Source organism: Mangifera indica, chromosome 17 (assembly GCF_011075055.1).
Source record: "Mangifera indica cultivar Alphonso chromosome 17, CATAS_Mindica_2.1, whole genome shotgun sequence".
Classification (NCBI taxonomy): domain Eukaryota; kingdom Viridiplantae; phylum Streptophyta; class Magnoliopsida; order Sapindales; family Anacardiaceae; genus Mangifera; species Mangifera indica.
This window is the reverse complement of record NC_058153.1, coordinates 6,718,346-6,734,295: the sequence shown is the minus strand read 5'-3', so window position 1 is coordinate 6,734,295 and position 15,950 is coordinate 6,718,346. Positions and strand designations below refer to the sequence as shown.

General features: G+C 33.3%; 1 protein-coding gene across 6 annotated transcripts in view; it reads left to right on the top strand.

The window, feature by feature from the left end:
• The first annotated feature begins 1,610 nt into the window (after positions 1 to 1,610).
• LOC123200298 (calcium-transporting ATPase 8, plasma membrane-type-like) overlaps positions 1,611 to 15,950 on the top strand; it is a 55,754-nt gene continuing 41,414 nt past the window's right edge. Inside the window, exons 1-12 of one of the 6 annotated variants that reach the window (XR_006498527.1) lie at positions 1,715 to 1,731; positions 1,986 to 2,171; positions 3,516 to 3,632; positions 3,728 to 3,767; positions 4,287 to 4,399; positions 4,506 to 4,637; positions 4,771 to 4,860; positions 5,473 to 5,542; positions 8,198 to 8,268; positions 8,350 to 8,433; positions 15,531 to 15,608; positions 15,688 to 15,759. Coding sequence is in view for 5 of the 6 variants with exons in the window: in XM_044615438.1 (XP_044471373.1) it covers positions 2,043 to 2,171; positions 3,516 to 3,632; positions 3,728 to 3,767; positions 4,287 to 4,399; positions 4,506 to 4,637; positions 4,771 to 4,860; positions 5,473 to 5,542; positions 8,198 to 8,268; positions 8,350 to 8,433; positions 15,531 to 15,608; positions 15,688 to 15,759 (996 nt within the window). In the remaining variant the exon portion in view is untranslated. Of the gene's footprint in view, positions 1,732 to 1,985; positions 2,172 to 3,515; positions 3,633 to 3,727; positions 3,768 to 4,286; positions 4,400 to 4,505; positions 4,638 to 4,770; positions 4,861 to 5,472; positions 5,543 to 8,197; positions 8,269 to 8,349; positions 8,434 to 15,530; positions 15,609 to 15,687; positions 15,760 to 15,950 lie in introns of those variants that run through there. The other 5 variants (XM_044615438.1, XM_044615437.1, XM_044615439.1 and 2 more) reach the window with 5 other exon arrangements.

The window sequence follows — 15,950 nt, the reverse complement described above, 5'->3', positions numbered from 1 at the left end:
AAAGATCACTGGAGAAGCTCTTCTTCATCGGAAAACTTTATTTGAAAGATTGGAAACCTTATGAGGGAAAACGTTGTTTTTAAAAAGTTTGGTTGGAGGTGAAATTATTAGTTTTTAGGGTTTATAAGAAAAAATGAATTTAAATTTAAGTTTATTTTTAATATTACAGATAAAATAATGAATTTATCTTGAAAATCATAAATTTTAATCATTTATAGATAAACAAATAAGATTTTTAAAATAAAAAATGAGAACTTGACCAAAAAAGGTATACTTTGGGTGGGAAATAGGCCTTTGGCTGTTTCACAAAACTTCTGAAATCCTCAAGTTCCAAGTAATTTCAAAGCAACTAAAATCCTGATCGTTGGACAGGCTTCAGTCTAAAAAAGCCGTGGAAATCAACTAGCCGTTAAATGTTTGAATAAGTTTGAAATGGGCGAAGACTTCAAAGACACAGATTTCGCTGAAACTTTCGTTCACATTAAAAAAAGAGAAATATGACATCTCAAAAATTGAAAACATACCCTCAATTTCTTTAATATATTCTATATCTAATTATTAAGTAGATAAAATCATTTTAAATATTATTTAAATAATTTATAGCTTGCTCGTATAGGATAAATCCGATTCTGACGGATCCCTTCGGCCAAAGCCAGATGGCAAATGAAAACAGAACTGAGAAGCACGTTGTAGAAAACATACCACGATGTTCATGGCCACGCGTACAGTACAGGCATACACGCAAGCCACGCTGCACGACATCATTTGTAACTGAGTTTGATCATAAAGCCAACTGAATTTAATAAATAAATATAACCGCTTAATTTGATTACCGACAGACAATAACCAGTATATAATCTATTTATTGGGGCCAAAGAACTATTTCCACCCAAGGTATACTGCAAGCTCAAGTTTTTACTCTTTAACTATGAAAATATCAAACATCTACTCATAAGCAATTAAAATTAACGATGATAAGGATAAAATCGTCATTTTTTCTATAATATTAAAAAATAAACTAAAATATAATCTATTTTTACCCCCCTAAACTTTAAAAACTAAAATTTTCCTTCAGCTTAAGTTTTAAAAAATAGCAGTTTTACCCTAAGGTTTCGCTTTGAAATCTCTGATGACATTACTGATGACCTCTCCCTCCCGAAGCATCCTCTCCTTCCGGCGATCTCTTTCCTCCCATTTGGACGCCCGATCGACGTCAGAGAAACCGTGGAACACAAAGAACTTTGTTAGGGAAGACGAAGTTTTTCGTCTCCCAAGACTTCTTCGATACCAATCGAGAGTCCAAATGAGAGGAAAGAGATAGCCTGAAGGAGAGGTTGCTTTGGGAGGGAGAGGTCGTTGGCAATAGAGCCGGAGATGTCGCTAGAGATTTCAAAACGAAACTCTAGGGTGAAACTGTCATTTTTTAAAACTTAGACTGGGGAAAAAATTTTAGTTTTTAAAGTTTAGGGGGGCAAAAAAAGATAAAATTTTAAGAGATTAGGGTTCTATGAAATTTAACCGGTCATGGGTAGGTGTTTGGTGTTTCCATAGTTAAAGGGTGGAAACTTGATATTTCAGCATACCTTGGGTGGGAAATAGTCGTTTGGCCATTTATTGGGGGTTCCGAAATCAGAACCCGCTCTTAAAAATCAGAACCCGCTCTTAAAAGCAAAATACTAGACTCTCACTTGACCCTGGGAAGAAGCTCCGGCAACAGGTATACTAAAACAAGTAAACATATGAAAACGCAGCGCGTTTTATTTCAACAGTTTTAATTTTTGTTTTGTCCTTTACTTGTCGTTGTTTTAGTCTTTTGCTTAGTTAATCGTCTTTTTTGTTGAAAGTCTGGATACAATTTTCTTACTATTAAAAATGAATAAAAATAGAAGGTAAATTATAAAAAAGGACTTGAAGACTTTTTCTACAAAGTATAGAAAGGAGTGATTGTTTTGCTAAGAGAGGAAGCGGTTTGTTTTTATGAGTAGCTTGGCGGAAGAATCGGAAGTGAGATTGAGGGTGCCATCTCTCCTGCGACAGTGAAAATGGATAACATAGTAAGGGAATCGTCTACTGACATGGAGGCAGCTACGTGTTTCTCTGATGAAGACAAAAATCCTTTCATCATCACTAGAACTAAGGACGCTACCATCGAACGGCTCAGGCGTTGGAGAGTATGTTTCTTCTCCGCTTTGTTTCAGCTTGTAATTGATTTTACTGATCAGGCATTTCTTTAGATGTAATGGAGAATGACTGTTTGGCTCAACTCTCAGTTATTTATTAACTTAGGATTTTCTGGCTCAGTAGGTGTTGCATTTTAATTTTAAGTATGTTGTTCTACTTTTTCTTTTGCTTTAAGTTGATTTTTGTGCTTATTCTAATTTCAATTGGCTATTTATAATTTGATCCAACTTTTATTGTTTATTATAATAGAGAATGACCGTTTAGTTCAAGTCTCAGCAATTAACTTATGATTTCCTTACTCAATAGGTGTTTCATTCTAATTTTAAGAATATTGTTCAACATTTTTTTAAAAATTTTATGCTTGTTATTTCTTTTTTCTTTTTTCCTTCCGGGAATTCTTTTATTTTTTTGGTTAATTGGCTATTTATGAGTTGATTCAACACTAATTTGAGAGCAAATCTGTATTTGTTTAATTTTTATGGAGAAAGAAATTGACTATGATGCAGAAGCCATTCTGATATTCCAAGTATGCTGCAGGAATTAACAAAATATTTTCGTTCTTTAATTACAATGGAGAGTGACCATTTAGTTCAAGTTTGAGTTATTAACTTATGATTTTCTTACTCAATAATAGGTGATGCATTTTGGTATTAAGTACGTTGTTATACATTTTTTTCACTTGCATTCACTTTATTTTTTATTCACCTGTGGGGATTTTACTTTTGCTTTCTTCAATTAGCTATTTGCAAGTCAATCCAACATTAATCTTGGAACAAATCTGTATTTGTTTAATTATAATGGAGAAAGAATTTGATTATAGCACAGAAGACGTTCTATTATTTAAGTATGATGCAGGAGTTAGCAAAATATATTCATTTTACATATGGTAAATAAATGTGATTATGTTTTTGGAAAAGTCATTTAGCCGTTTGTATCCAGTTTACTTAATTTTCATTGACTATGTATTAGTTTATATTTTTAATTTATGTGAATTTTAAAAATTGTTTAATGTATTTGTGAAAGTATTTTCAAAGAAGCATTTGGGGCTTTTAAAATTGATAATTTAGCAATAATGTGTATATGTTTCAGTTTTGTGTATATATGAGGTCTTGGTTCATATGCAACTGCATATTGATGGATTAGTTAGGAGTAACAGTGTTAGGTGTAACAGTCTCGAGTTTAATGAAATCACTCAGTTTAGGCATCATATTATCTTATGTACCATGTTACTCTGATGGCACAGTGTTTTCCTAATACAAGGTTTTGTTGTTTATTGAAGATGATTTAAAATTTTTTTTTTGATGGCTGTACTTACTAAATTTGTTCTGCTGTAGCAAGCAGCCCTTGTGTTAAATGCCTCTCGTCGATTCCGGTACACATTGGATCTTAAGAAGGAAGAGGAGAAGAAAGAATCATTGAGGAAAATTAGAGCACATGTGGAAGCCTTACGAGTATACCATTTATCATAGAATAGATTTTTTTGCATAAATGAAGTCAGACACACACGTATATGTATATATTTTATCGTTGTGCTTTTTTGTTTTAGGCTGCATTTCGCTTCAAAGAAGGTGTTCTACCAGGCAATGGTACTAATCTTTTTGGTGCCTAAGATTACATGAAGTATTCATTAGCATCAGAATCATACAATATATTTTTAATAAGGCTATTTACTTTTAATATTTTCACTGGAGTAGCATTCTTCTTTGCGTGATATCCTTCTTCATAATCTTATTGTTCTACTTCATATGTTGCATATTGTTAGAACAGGGTTTGTTGGATCATTTAAATTCTCTATTTGGATTTTCTTAGATGAATTCTCTCCCTGCCTAATTGTAAACTTTGACTGTACCTTATAGGCTATTCTCTCTCTTTTGCTTTCTGCAAATCATACTGAGACTACCAATGCTGTCTCATTTATTCTGTAAATCCATTTTGATAGTTTTTTTCTTTAGAAGGAAGTTAATTTTTGTTCTTTACTTGGTTTCTTTAGTATGATGTGATTGTGAGTTTACTTTTTGTTTTTACTTTGTGTTTGATATCAGTATTTGGAGCTGATCCTATATAGATTCAACAATTATCATTCATTCAGTGCTTTTAATATTCAGGTGAATCACCGCAATTTTCTTTAGTTCCTAATGGTGATTTTCCAATTGGGCAAGAACAACTTACTTCATTGACAAGGGATCATAATATTTCGGCCCTACAGCAATGCGGGGGGGCAAGTCCACCTTCACTTGTGTTTTTGTTTTATTTTTCTAAAAATTTTTAGGCTATTTTTATTGATTTTCCTTTTTTTTTTTTTCGTATTTCTGCTGATGCATTAGGTTAAAGGGCTATCTGATTTGTTAAAAACAAATTTAGAGAAGGGAATTAATGGTGATGATGCAGACTTGCTGAAACGAAGGAATGTATTTGGATCAAACACTTATCCCAAGAAAAAGGGAAGAAGTTTTTGGGTAAATTTTATTATGAAATTGAATCTTTTGATTGTAGTTTTTCTTTTCTTAGTACTGAATTTCTTTACGAACCTTTTTTCTTTTAAGAGATAATTTGTGATAATTTATTCAACTTATATGTGCTATATCATAGATGTTCCTCTGGGATGCATGGCAAGATCTGACTTTGATCATATTGATGGTAGCTGCGGTGGCTTCTTTGGCACTTGGCATAAAGACAGAGGTAAGCCAAGGCTGGGCATAGCCTGATTATGCTTCTGTTTTTGGAGTCTACATTGTTAGAGGAAGTCATTGGGAGAGTTCATAGATGAGTTCTTGGAATTTTTGAACCTTTCTTCCTGTTTCATTCCTGAGGCTACTCAATACATCTGCTGTAATAAATAAGGAAAGAGAAAGAGGATCTCCTTGTCATAATCTTCTAGTAGCATGAGTAATATAGATTCTCAAAATCAACAAATTAACAATTATCAAATAAATTGAACTTTTGCCATCAATTTACTGTAATCATCTTCACTGCCACAAGTCAACTTGAAGCTGTTAATCTTCCGGAAAAGGCCAAAGCTTGCTAACAGTTTTATTGCTACTAATTTGTGAATGGTATAGTTTAAGTTAGTACTATTGCTGCTGTTTCTATAATGAAATGGCTGACAATGACTGGGAAGCACCAATGGATCAACAATCATCACAAGAGCATTCTGTCTTCTGTCCTGGTGTTTGTTACTAGTAGCTGTCTTTGGAATTCAATTTTGAGTTGTTGAGAATCTTAGGTTTGAACTCTGCACATGCTATATGTAGTTTCATCCTTATTACTTTATTATTTCCATAAATTATACAGGGTATTAAGGAAGGATGGTATGATGGAGCGAGCATTGGCTTTGCAGTTATTCTAGTTATTGTTGTGACAGGTATGAAATTAAATTTGTACAGTTGCATTTTAGGGAATAAGGTGTCTGTACTCTATTGTTTATGTACTTGGGTTAATCATAGGCCTGGAAGGTGTTAAGCTTGTGTCAGTAATTATGGTTTATACATTTGATAACATTTTTTTATGTTGCTCAAAATCTTGAGTTAAATGACCATGGAATGAAATGCTTTGGTAGTTTTGATTATAATAATCAAAACCATCTAGTGCTTTTAGAGTCATCTAAAGAGTGCAAAATTGTATTGAGTGCATTTATTAAGTCTGTTTTAATTTGGATAAGTCTATTTATATTTTGAAATGAAAAATCTCCTTTGTTGATATGTGTGTGTGTGTGTGTGTGTGTGTGTGTGTGCACACATGAGGATTTTATGATGCATTACTGCATGAAAATTTCATTATCCAGGTGCCGCATCATAAAAATTGTATTCTGTGTGTGAAAGTGTGAGACCATTAGGGTTAGTGCTATTGCCAATTGGTTAGGGTTGATAAGTTTAATTCATGTCAGTTTTAGATTAACTAATTTCACATGTGTTGGTCTGAAAAATTTCTAAATCTATTTATTTGTGATTCGGATTCGGAACAAGTAGGTAAGAAATAAGAGAGAAAGAATGGATGAGACCTAAAGAAAGGGGAGAGGACTAGAGTAATTACAAGGGGGAAAAAACCCAGGAGCTAGGTGGATAAATGCAATTTTCACTAGTCAAATATAAGATATAATAAGGAATAAAACATTTGAGCCAAGTGTTGAACAAGACAAAAATCTTCAGTAGAATCTGAATTCTTACTTTTATAAAAAATCTAATTATTTAAACTGAATCTAATTGAAATAAGCTAAAATCTAATCAAACATCTAAATTTCAAATATGATGAGACTCTTGGGTTTGTAATGAATTGAAAGTGAGAAAAAAAATGTGGCAATTAAATTAATACTAAACTCTTTATTGAAATAAAAAATTAGAATTACAACTCAACGGGGCCACTCTTCTGACAAACTCTTTTGAATAACAACTTTTTTCCTCCTACACAATGCTAATTTTCTATATTTGAGCTTTCCCACCCAAATGAAAATTCTAGTCCTAATCAATTTGATTACCATAACCCAATTGGTAATTATTGAGCCACTCTTATTTGACCTTAAATAAATGTTGTTCCTAAATAACAAATATTATTCCTATATAATTAACCATTCCTAATTAAATATAATCCTGAATAATATTTGATTAAATATTTCCTAAATAATATCTTGGACTATGTAATAGGAAATATTTCTTTAATTGTGTAATATATAGCTAAAAAAAGGGTCCTTGACATAGGTTGGTTTGAAAAATTGCCAAAATTGTGTCAGCAAAATGTTGTCAATAGACTAGATAAAGCCAAACCTTTTATCATTTGTGGATGTAGGATATATTAATGCAGGTATCTACTGTTGATACAAGGTGATCCACTAGCTTAGGAGTGGTTGAATGAAGCTTTTAGTACCATTGGCATAGCTTTGAAGTTGTTTCAAGGACAATGATTCTTCAAACATGGAAGTTATGTTGACTAGGTAGTTTTGGGTACAAGACATGCTAAAAAAATAAGATATTTAAAGGTTGTTGAGCTAAACCCTTGTCATAAAAATTTCTTGCTCACATAATTATGATATATAATTTGCTGGATATAATGTATTTTATTATTACTAGTATTATTAATATAAATTCACTTGTTGAGAGTGGTTTGAGGATTCAAATTAAATTTCAACAATGGTTTTAGATGTATAATGATATGAACTTTAGAAGAACCACACTTCAAGAGTTAGCTATTATTATTGGAGGGTCTAAACCATATAAATCGTACACTAAAAGTCCATACTTTCTAATATGGGATCCAATGCTTATGCCTAGCATTTTGAATCTTAACATATCACCACTTTTTTAGCCTTGACGTCCCATGCGAGCTGGTTGTATACTAGCTCCTAGCTAGCCCTAGATTAACACTTCAACATCGACATCACCACCTACATCACATTGGGAGACGTGATAATATCTCTGATACCAAATGATATGAACCTTAGATAAGTCATACTTTAAAAGCTAGCTATTAAAATTTGAGAGTTCAAAGCCATATATATCCCACACTAAAAGCTCATACTTTTGAATATAGGATCCAAATCTCATATCTTGCACTTTGGATCCTAACATATAACAATAAACTAGGTCTTGAACCTTTCTTGTTTTGTTCAACTTCATTTGATTGATTTATGTTGACCTTTCATTCTGCATATGCCCTTATAGCTACTTGTATATCTGTATATTTTTCTTTTAGAACACTGGTCTTGAATATGTGTAGTTATTATTATTATGTAATGTGTCTTTTGTGAATTAGTATGTAAATGGAAACATATTTAGTTATGAAGAAGTTCTAACCAAGATAGATGACATTAGGGCATAGCAATTTTGATGGTGGGTGTTTATATGATTCTACTTTTGAATAAGTTGCATACTAGATATGAGCTACCACATATTTCCAGTTGATACGTAATGGATACAGTTGCCTTACCTGAATTGTGTACTTTACTTAACTCAAGGTTGTTCATTATTTGTAAACTTAAGTTTAAACAGGTCATGTTATCTAACTTGACTACTTTATTCCTTGTTAGCTATAAGTGATTATCGACAATCTCTTCAATTCCAAAACCTTAATGAGGAGAAGCAAAACATACATATGGAGGTAAATTCTTGAATGGCTAATATACTTGATGGTGGATATTGTTTTTCTTCAATTTTTATATTTATAGGTGTAGTGTTCTAGGTCATTAGAGGCAGTAGAAGAATAGAAGCCTCAATATATGATATCGTTGTTGGTGATGTTGTGCCCCTCAACATTGGTGATCAGGTAAGTTGTTTGCAATTTTTAACATTATTTATTTGACATTCTATGAACATGTTGATAGATCACTATTGAATGATTATGCAAAACTCAGCTAAACACACACAAAAACCAAATTCACAAGCACAAAGAATTGTATGGGGAAATCAAATATTATATATGTTGTAAGTTGATGGTAACAACCAATCCAAACTCTACTTCAACTATTCGAGGAATCAATATCCTCTCTAATACAAAGTTTCTAAAAAGTAATCATATCCCTCTAAGAAGCGTCACTCCTTGCATATATTCCTTCCAATTCATTATAATATTCCCTTTTTCTCCCCTGTTGCCATGTAGCCTTCTCTTATAATTGTTTTACCCTTCAATTCTTTTTCTCCTTCAAGTGCTCATTTTCTTCTTTGTATATATATCTTGAGTGGTCTATCACTCAACCTATTTCACCTTGTCTTCAAGGTTAAAAATTTGGAAATTTTGCCTGAATTAAATCAAAATCTTTCCAAGAGCTTTCAAATGTAATACGTACTTGGGTTTTACTTCCTTTAAGACTATAATGTTTCTTCAAACCAGCAAAAACCTCCTACAGACACCTGCACGAATAAATCTAGCCACACACACGCAACAACTATGGAACAATGTAACCACAATTTGGAAGATAAATGACTGCTTGTATTTATTTATTATCCATGCTACAATGGCCTAAATTATTTCCAGTACAATCAAACTATTGTTTGAACTATTCTCATTGCAATGGAACTGTATAATTAAACAATTTGCATGACATTCAAGAGGCCAACACTCTCTTTTTGGTCTTCTTTCTTTTGCAAATTCTCCTATGCTTTCCCCCTTCTTCCTTCCTTGGCTTTTTTATTGTAATTTTTTCTTTGAGTTTTGCCAACTAGGATTTCTAAATCTCCAGCTCCCACTTTCCTTTCCTATCACCAATTGCCTCCTTTGACTTTGCTTTCCTTGGATTTCCAAATCTATAGCTTCCTTTTGCCTTTCTTTCACCAATTGCCTCTTTTTACTTTGCTCTCTTTTTTTACGTGAAACATAAAAGTTGGACCTAACATTACCCCTTCTATCCAAAGACACTTTGTTCTCAAGATGAAAGTGGGGAAGAGCTCTTTAAAGGTTTTATACACCTCTCAAGAATTCTCACAATCGGATAGTTGGTGTCATTTGACAAGTATCTCAAGTTCACCGTGAGGTAACGATAGTCTAATATCTCTAGTGATTGAACTTCAAGTTTAACATCCTCTAATAAGCATTTTGGTAAGGGTTTGTTGATTATGGCTAGGCCTATCCGTTTCTTTGATTGCGACACATGGAAAATGGAGTGTATTTTGACCATTGAAAAAAGGGACAATTTGTGTGCAACCTATCCAACCATCTCTATAATCTCATAAGGGTCATAGAAATGTGAACTAAGTTTTTCATTTGGGCAAGATGCTAATGAAGAAAAATGATAGGGCTGTATCTTGGGAAATACATAGTCTTTTACTTTATATTGCCTTTCTCTTCTCCCCTTCTTTGCAAACCTCTTCATCATTTGAGCTTTAATTAGCTATTAACTCCTTTCATAGACCAATTTTTTTAAACTCCTAATGAGAAGAGCTTTATTGATAAAAACAATAGGTCGCCTCTCTTGAATCAATATAACCTCTAACCCCAAGCTTAAAACATTTGTATCAACCGCAAATTCTTTAGAAAAGTCGGGTATCCCCATATTTAGAGAAGTCAGACATTGCAAGTACAAGGACATATATCATAGCTTTTTTAAGGCCTCAAAAGCCCTTATAACCTTTTTATTCCACCTAAATGCATTCTTTTTAAGTAGCTTTGTCAACAAATTGGCTATCTTACCATACCTCTATACAAACTCCAATATTATCCCATAAGTCTTAAAAATCCCAAGTCTCTCAGATCTTGTGGTACTGACCATTCCCTTATGTATTGGATATTTTTGGGGTTTGCTTCCACCCTTCAGGCCAACACAGTGTGACCTATTCGATCCTGTCCAAAGGAATACTATTGATCACTAGTTGATTGTCTCTTATGAGATTTAACACTATTTGTAAGTGAACCAAATGTTACTTAAGTTGCCTATCATACACAAGGAATTTGTCAAAGAACACCAATACAAATTTATGCAAATATGGTCTAAACATATCATTCATCAAACTTTAAAGAGTTGTTGGGGTGTTGGAAAGACCAAATGACATTACTAACAACTCGTAATGGCCATCATGAGTCTTGAAGACTCTTTTCTCCATATCTTCCCATACACAGATCTGATGATATTCAGATTTTAAGTCCAATTTACTGAATACGGTAGCTTTTAATAGTTCATCTAACAACTCATTTATTGTTAGTATAGGAAATTTATCGAGTATTGTAACTTGATTTAAGACTTGGTAATCTACACAAAATCTCCACCTATTATTTTTTTTTTTGACCAAGAGTACTGGATTGAAAAATGAGTTTATACTCAGTTGAATTATTCTTGTAGTTAATATCTCTTGCACTATTTTTCAATTTCATTTTTTTAGAAGTGGGGTTACCTCTAGGGATGATTATTAGGTGGTTATGCTTGCCTAATTAGTTTGATTGCGTGGTCCTAATTTCATTTTGAGAGGAGACTTGTAGGTTCTTAAAGAGTGTTTCAAACTTCCTTAACATTTCTACCACTTTCGACTGCCACATTTGCTCATTGTCCTCATTTTAAGTGTTAAATTTCATCATCTCCATCTAGTAACCTTTTCCGCCATTTTTCATTGAATTCACTAGCATTCTTAGCGAAACTTCCAGTCTTGCTAATAACACATCTTGTATTTTTATTTTTTTTCCTTCCCACTCGAACTTTATGGTTTTCTCCCTCTTATTAATCTTCATTTCTCTTAATTTACAAAACCAATCTACTCCAAATATAGCATCGACACTTTTTATATTAAATGGGAAAAAAATATGAGTTATAAAATTACCTTGGAATTGGAGGTTGGCTTCTTTGCAACGGCTAATGCTTCGAATTTTTTTGTTCATCTCTCAATGTCATTGTAGAGTGAGCTAGTCTTGTTAAAATTTTTAGTTTGGTAACCAACTTACTTGAGAGGAAATCATGAGTGGCTTCGATGTCCAAGAGAATTACCACCTCTTTCTCTTATATTTTTTTCAATGAGCTTAGTAGTTTTAGGTGAATCTAGACCTAATACCGAACTGGAATCTAGATTTAGCTTCAATTCTTTGTCTTTGATTACAACTTCTTCGAACTCTTTTTTATAAGAAACTTCTCCCTTCTCTTCCTCCAAAGTGATCATAATCCACAGTTGTCGAAACTTGCATTGATAATTCAAAGTGTATTTCTCTTCACCTAAAGCATAATCCTTTCTCCTATTTGGATTGTAATTCTTCATTGGAAAGAATTTCGTCTTGGCTTGGGTTGGAGGAAGATGCCCTTACATTGTTAGAAAATTTATGAGAAGGGTTGTTCCAATTTGTAAGTGGTCCTTTTTTGTTCGAAAGTAGGTAATGGATAGTAACTTGATTTTGGTTTGGGTATGGGTTACGGAATCACATTGGTCTTGGTTGGTCATTGGAATTGGGTTATGGGATGGCTTGGTTTTGGGTTTGATTAGAGGAAGGGTGTGGGTGGGGTTGATGTAGAGAATGTGATTGGGTTGAGTAATTATGTGTAAAGTGTGAGCCTGTGTTGAAGGTGTTAATAGAAAATTGAGTTGGACTTAAATTGTTGGCTTTTGTGTAGGTGTGGGCAAACTTGGATTAGGGTTGAGCATCAATGACCTAATTTTTCTTTTTGATCTGTTGTGCTCTCTTTATAACGTCTTTGAGATTTCGGGGAGAAAACAGTTTGGCCTTCGCCCAGATGTTTTCTCACAACCCATTAATGAATGCCCCAAGGAAAATGTTGTCTAACATATCACTTAACAACACCAAAATTGACTTAAAATAACATTCGAATTTGCTTATAGACTCACCTTATTAGAGTGGCTAGAGTTCCTCATATGAAGTTTTATCCTGTGATAGTCAAGTCCTTTGCAATAGGTTATGTTTCAACTTATCCCAACCAATGAAAGAGTGTCAGGATTCTCTCCATTACAACAAATTCAATGTGATCCCCTTCATACAAATTATCGTTGTTGTCATCTTCTTATTTTTTGTTACTCGGTTAATAATAAAGGAACTTTCAGCTCGAAAAACCCACTCAATCAAGTCTCACCTAAAATGATAGTTAATCCAAGGTGACAATGATAAGTTTCTTGTCTTACTCCTGAATATCACTAGTGTGGTTAACACTAGCCACACCTTCTCGTACCTTATTTTCATTGGTCTCATTAAGGGTGGTGGTGTAACTTCTCACACTGACAACAAATGTGAGGGAGATGGTTGGTGTTCCATTGGTGTCTTGTCTCCATTGCCATTGCCACCACGTCAACATTTCCCACAATTCACGTAATAATACCAGGTTGATACATACTTGGATTTTTTTCTCTCAAGACCGCAATTTTTCTTTAAACTAGCAAGAACCTCCTACAAACTCCTATACCAACAGATCTTGTCACACACACATAATAACTATGGAACAATGTAACCACAATCTAAAATTGACAACTTGTATTTATTGTCCAGGCTTCAATGACCTAAATTATTTTTGGTATAATAAAACTATTGTTTAAATTATTCTCATTACAATAAAATAGTGAGATGCAACAATTTGCATGGGGTTCAAGAGGTCAACACTCTCTTTTTAGTCTTCTTATTTTTTGTAAATTCTTCTATGCTCTCCTTCTTCTCTTTTCCTTGCTTTTACTATTTGTAATTATGCCCTTGAGTGTTGCCAATTGTGATTTCCAAATCTCTAGCTCTTACTTACCTTTCTTTCACCCAATTCCCCCTTTGACTTTCCTTTCCTTGGATTTCTAAATCTCCAGCTCCTTGTTGCCTTTCCTTCACCAATTGTCTTCTCTGACCTTGCTTTCCTTTTTTGCTTAAAACATAACAGTGGACCTAACAAAATCTAGGAGCCCTTGTCACTATAAAGGGACTTGCACACCCCTATCCTCCAATTTTCATACATTTTTCATTGTTGCATGCAAAAGTTGCTGTTTTAGATCAATAGACAAGCATAAAGGAAGAGGTTGTCTATTAATCTTATCTCTAATTGATTTTTTTAGTTGAAATATATAGAAAACATGATGAATTTTTGCATTTGGTGGTAGGGCTAGTTTGTAAGCTACTTCTCCAATATACTCCAACACTTTATAAAGGTCATAAAACTGTTCGCTACGTTTATTGTCGGAGTGTCGAGCTGAGCGTAAATAGAACGGTCATAGCTTAAGAAAAACCCAATCACTCATCTACAATTTTGCTTCCATTTTATTGGTATCTGTATATTTTTTTATTCGTTATTGAGCTTGAACAAGTTAGTTTTTAACTCACCTAAATTAATTTGTGTTCTTGAAGCTTATTAGATACTTCTTCATTGAAAGAATGTTCTCCCATAAAAAGTGTTGGAAGATTGCGACCGTATAAAGCCTTAAACAAAGTCATACCAACAAGTCCATGGAAGGCCATGTTAAACCATTATTTGGTCCATAGTAGCCATTTAATCTATTTTCTTGACTCTACACCTACAAAACAATTAAAATAAGTTTTCAAATTATAATTCACCACTTACTTTTCACCATTGGGTTAGGGATGATAGGTTGAACTATATTGTAACTTTGTATCCATGGTTCTAAAAAGTTTTGACCAGACATCAGAAAAATCTTGTTGCAATCTAAGACAATTGAGGTAGAATAGTCATGTAATTTCACGACATCTTCAGCAAACATATCAGCTACTTCCTTAGCTATGAATGAATAACAAAGTGACAATAAATAGACATATTTGATTAGCATATCAATCACTAATAGGATAAAATTGAACCCCTGTGATTTTGACAATCCACCCATTGATAAATGCTCCTTTCAACAACTCCTTTATGTTTTTAAACAACATGACTAATGTTTTAAATTGAGCTTTGTATTCCCCAACTATTCTCATTTGTTTCAACGCCATAACTTGTTCATGTGGATTTTCATTTTGTGTCGACCTGAAACGTCTTAGCAAAGCGATCTTAAACTCTTCCCACATAGTGACTGGACATTGTGTTACAATCCATTGAAACCAATTCAAAGCTGTATATTTCATACACATTATCGTCGCTCAAGATTTTCTCTCATCCTTGTATTTGGTTTTTTTGAAAATGCCTCCTATCTCTATACACCTACCCCATAAGATCTTCACCACCAAAAACTGGTAACTCTAGTCGTTAGATTTCTGCTCGATTGATTTGACCTCCATTTTGACCTAATTCTCCGCTTCCAATTGATAATTTTGAATCTGAAACTTGTTTGTGTACTGAAGTTTTTGTTGCTTGAGTTGATCCTTCCACACCTATCATCTTTCAACAATTTTTTTTCATCCAAAGAGATTTTACATCTTTTACGAATGATCTCAAAAGCTCAATGGAATCTCTCATCTTAGACACATCTTCCTATATTTTCAACTCTTGGTTCCATTCTGGTTTCAACCATATTCTTGCTTTGATACCATTTTGATAGACTGTTGAATAATCCCGCAATACTTAGCCAAACACACACAACATACAAGCCAATCCATGACCAAATTTACAAGCATAGAAAATTGTATAAGGAAATCAGATGTTATTTTTGTTGTAAGTTGTTGGTAACAACCAATCCACACTCTACTTCGGCTATTCAAGGTGTCGATATCCTTGTCAATATTGAGTTTCTTCATAGTATTCATATCCCTCTGACAAACATCACTCCCTACATATATTCTTTCCATTTTGTCAAACTCTTCCTTTTTCTCTCTTACTACAATGTAGCTTTCCTTTATAATCGTCTTACCCTTCAATTCTTTTTTTTCCTTAACTTGCTCCTTCCCTTCTTCTTTTATATACCTTGAAAGGTCTATCACATGCTCCTTGAATATTGCTGACTAGGTAGTGGCTTCCAATATGTAATTTTAATGAATTTTAAATATGCACTACTTATTCTACTATTAAACTTTGTCTCTAGGTCCCTGCTGATGGAATTGTAATTTCTGCTCACTCGTTTTACATTGATGAATCTAGCATGACTGGAGAGAGCAAGATTGTAAGACTCTTATTAATTTCTTATATGTTTGACTTACGTTTGTATGTATTTTTTATAACTCTTAATGTTTTACTTGTAGGTTCACAAGGACTCGAAGGATCCATTTCTGATGTCTGGCTGCAAGGTTGCAGATGGCAATGGTGTCATGCTTGTAAGAATTAGATAATTCTCTCTCTTTTTTTTTTTGGGTATAGTCCATGCTAGTGGCATCTTATTATGACATGCTAGTTTTTTTGGTTATATATATTGCAATAGCCATGAGTTTCCAAAATGAGATGATTAGTATTTGTTCTTCTAGTAAATATACAAGTGAATATTATTTCTTATTTAATGTGGATCATG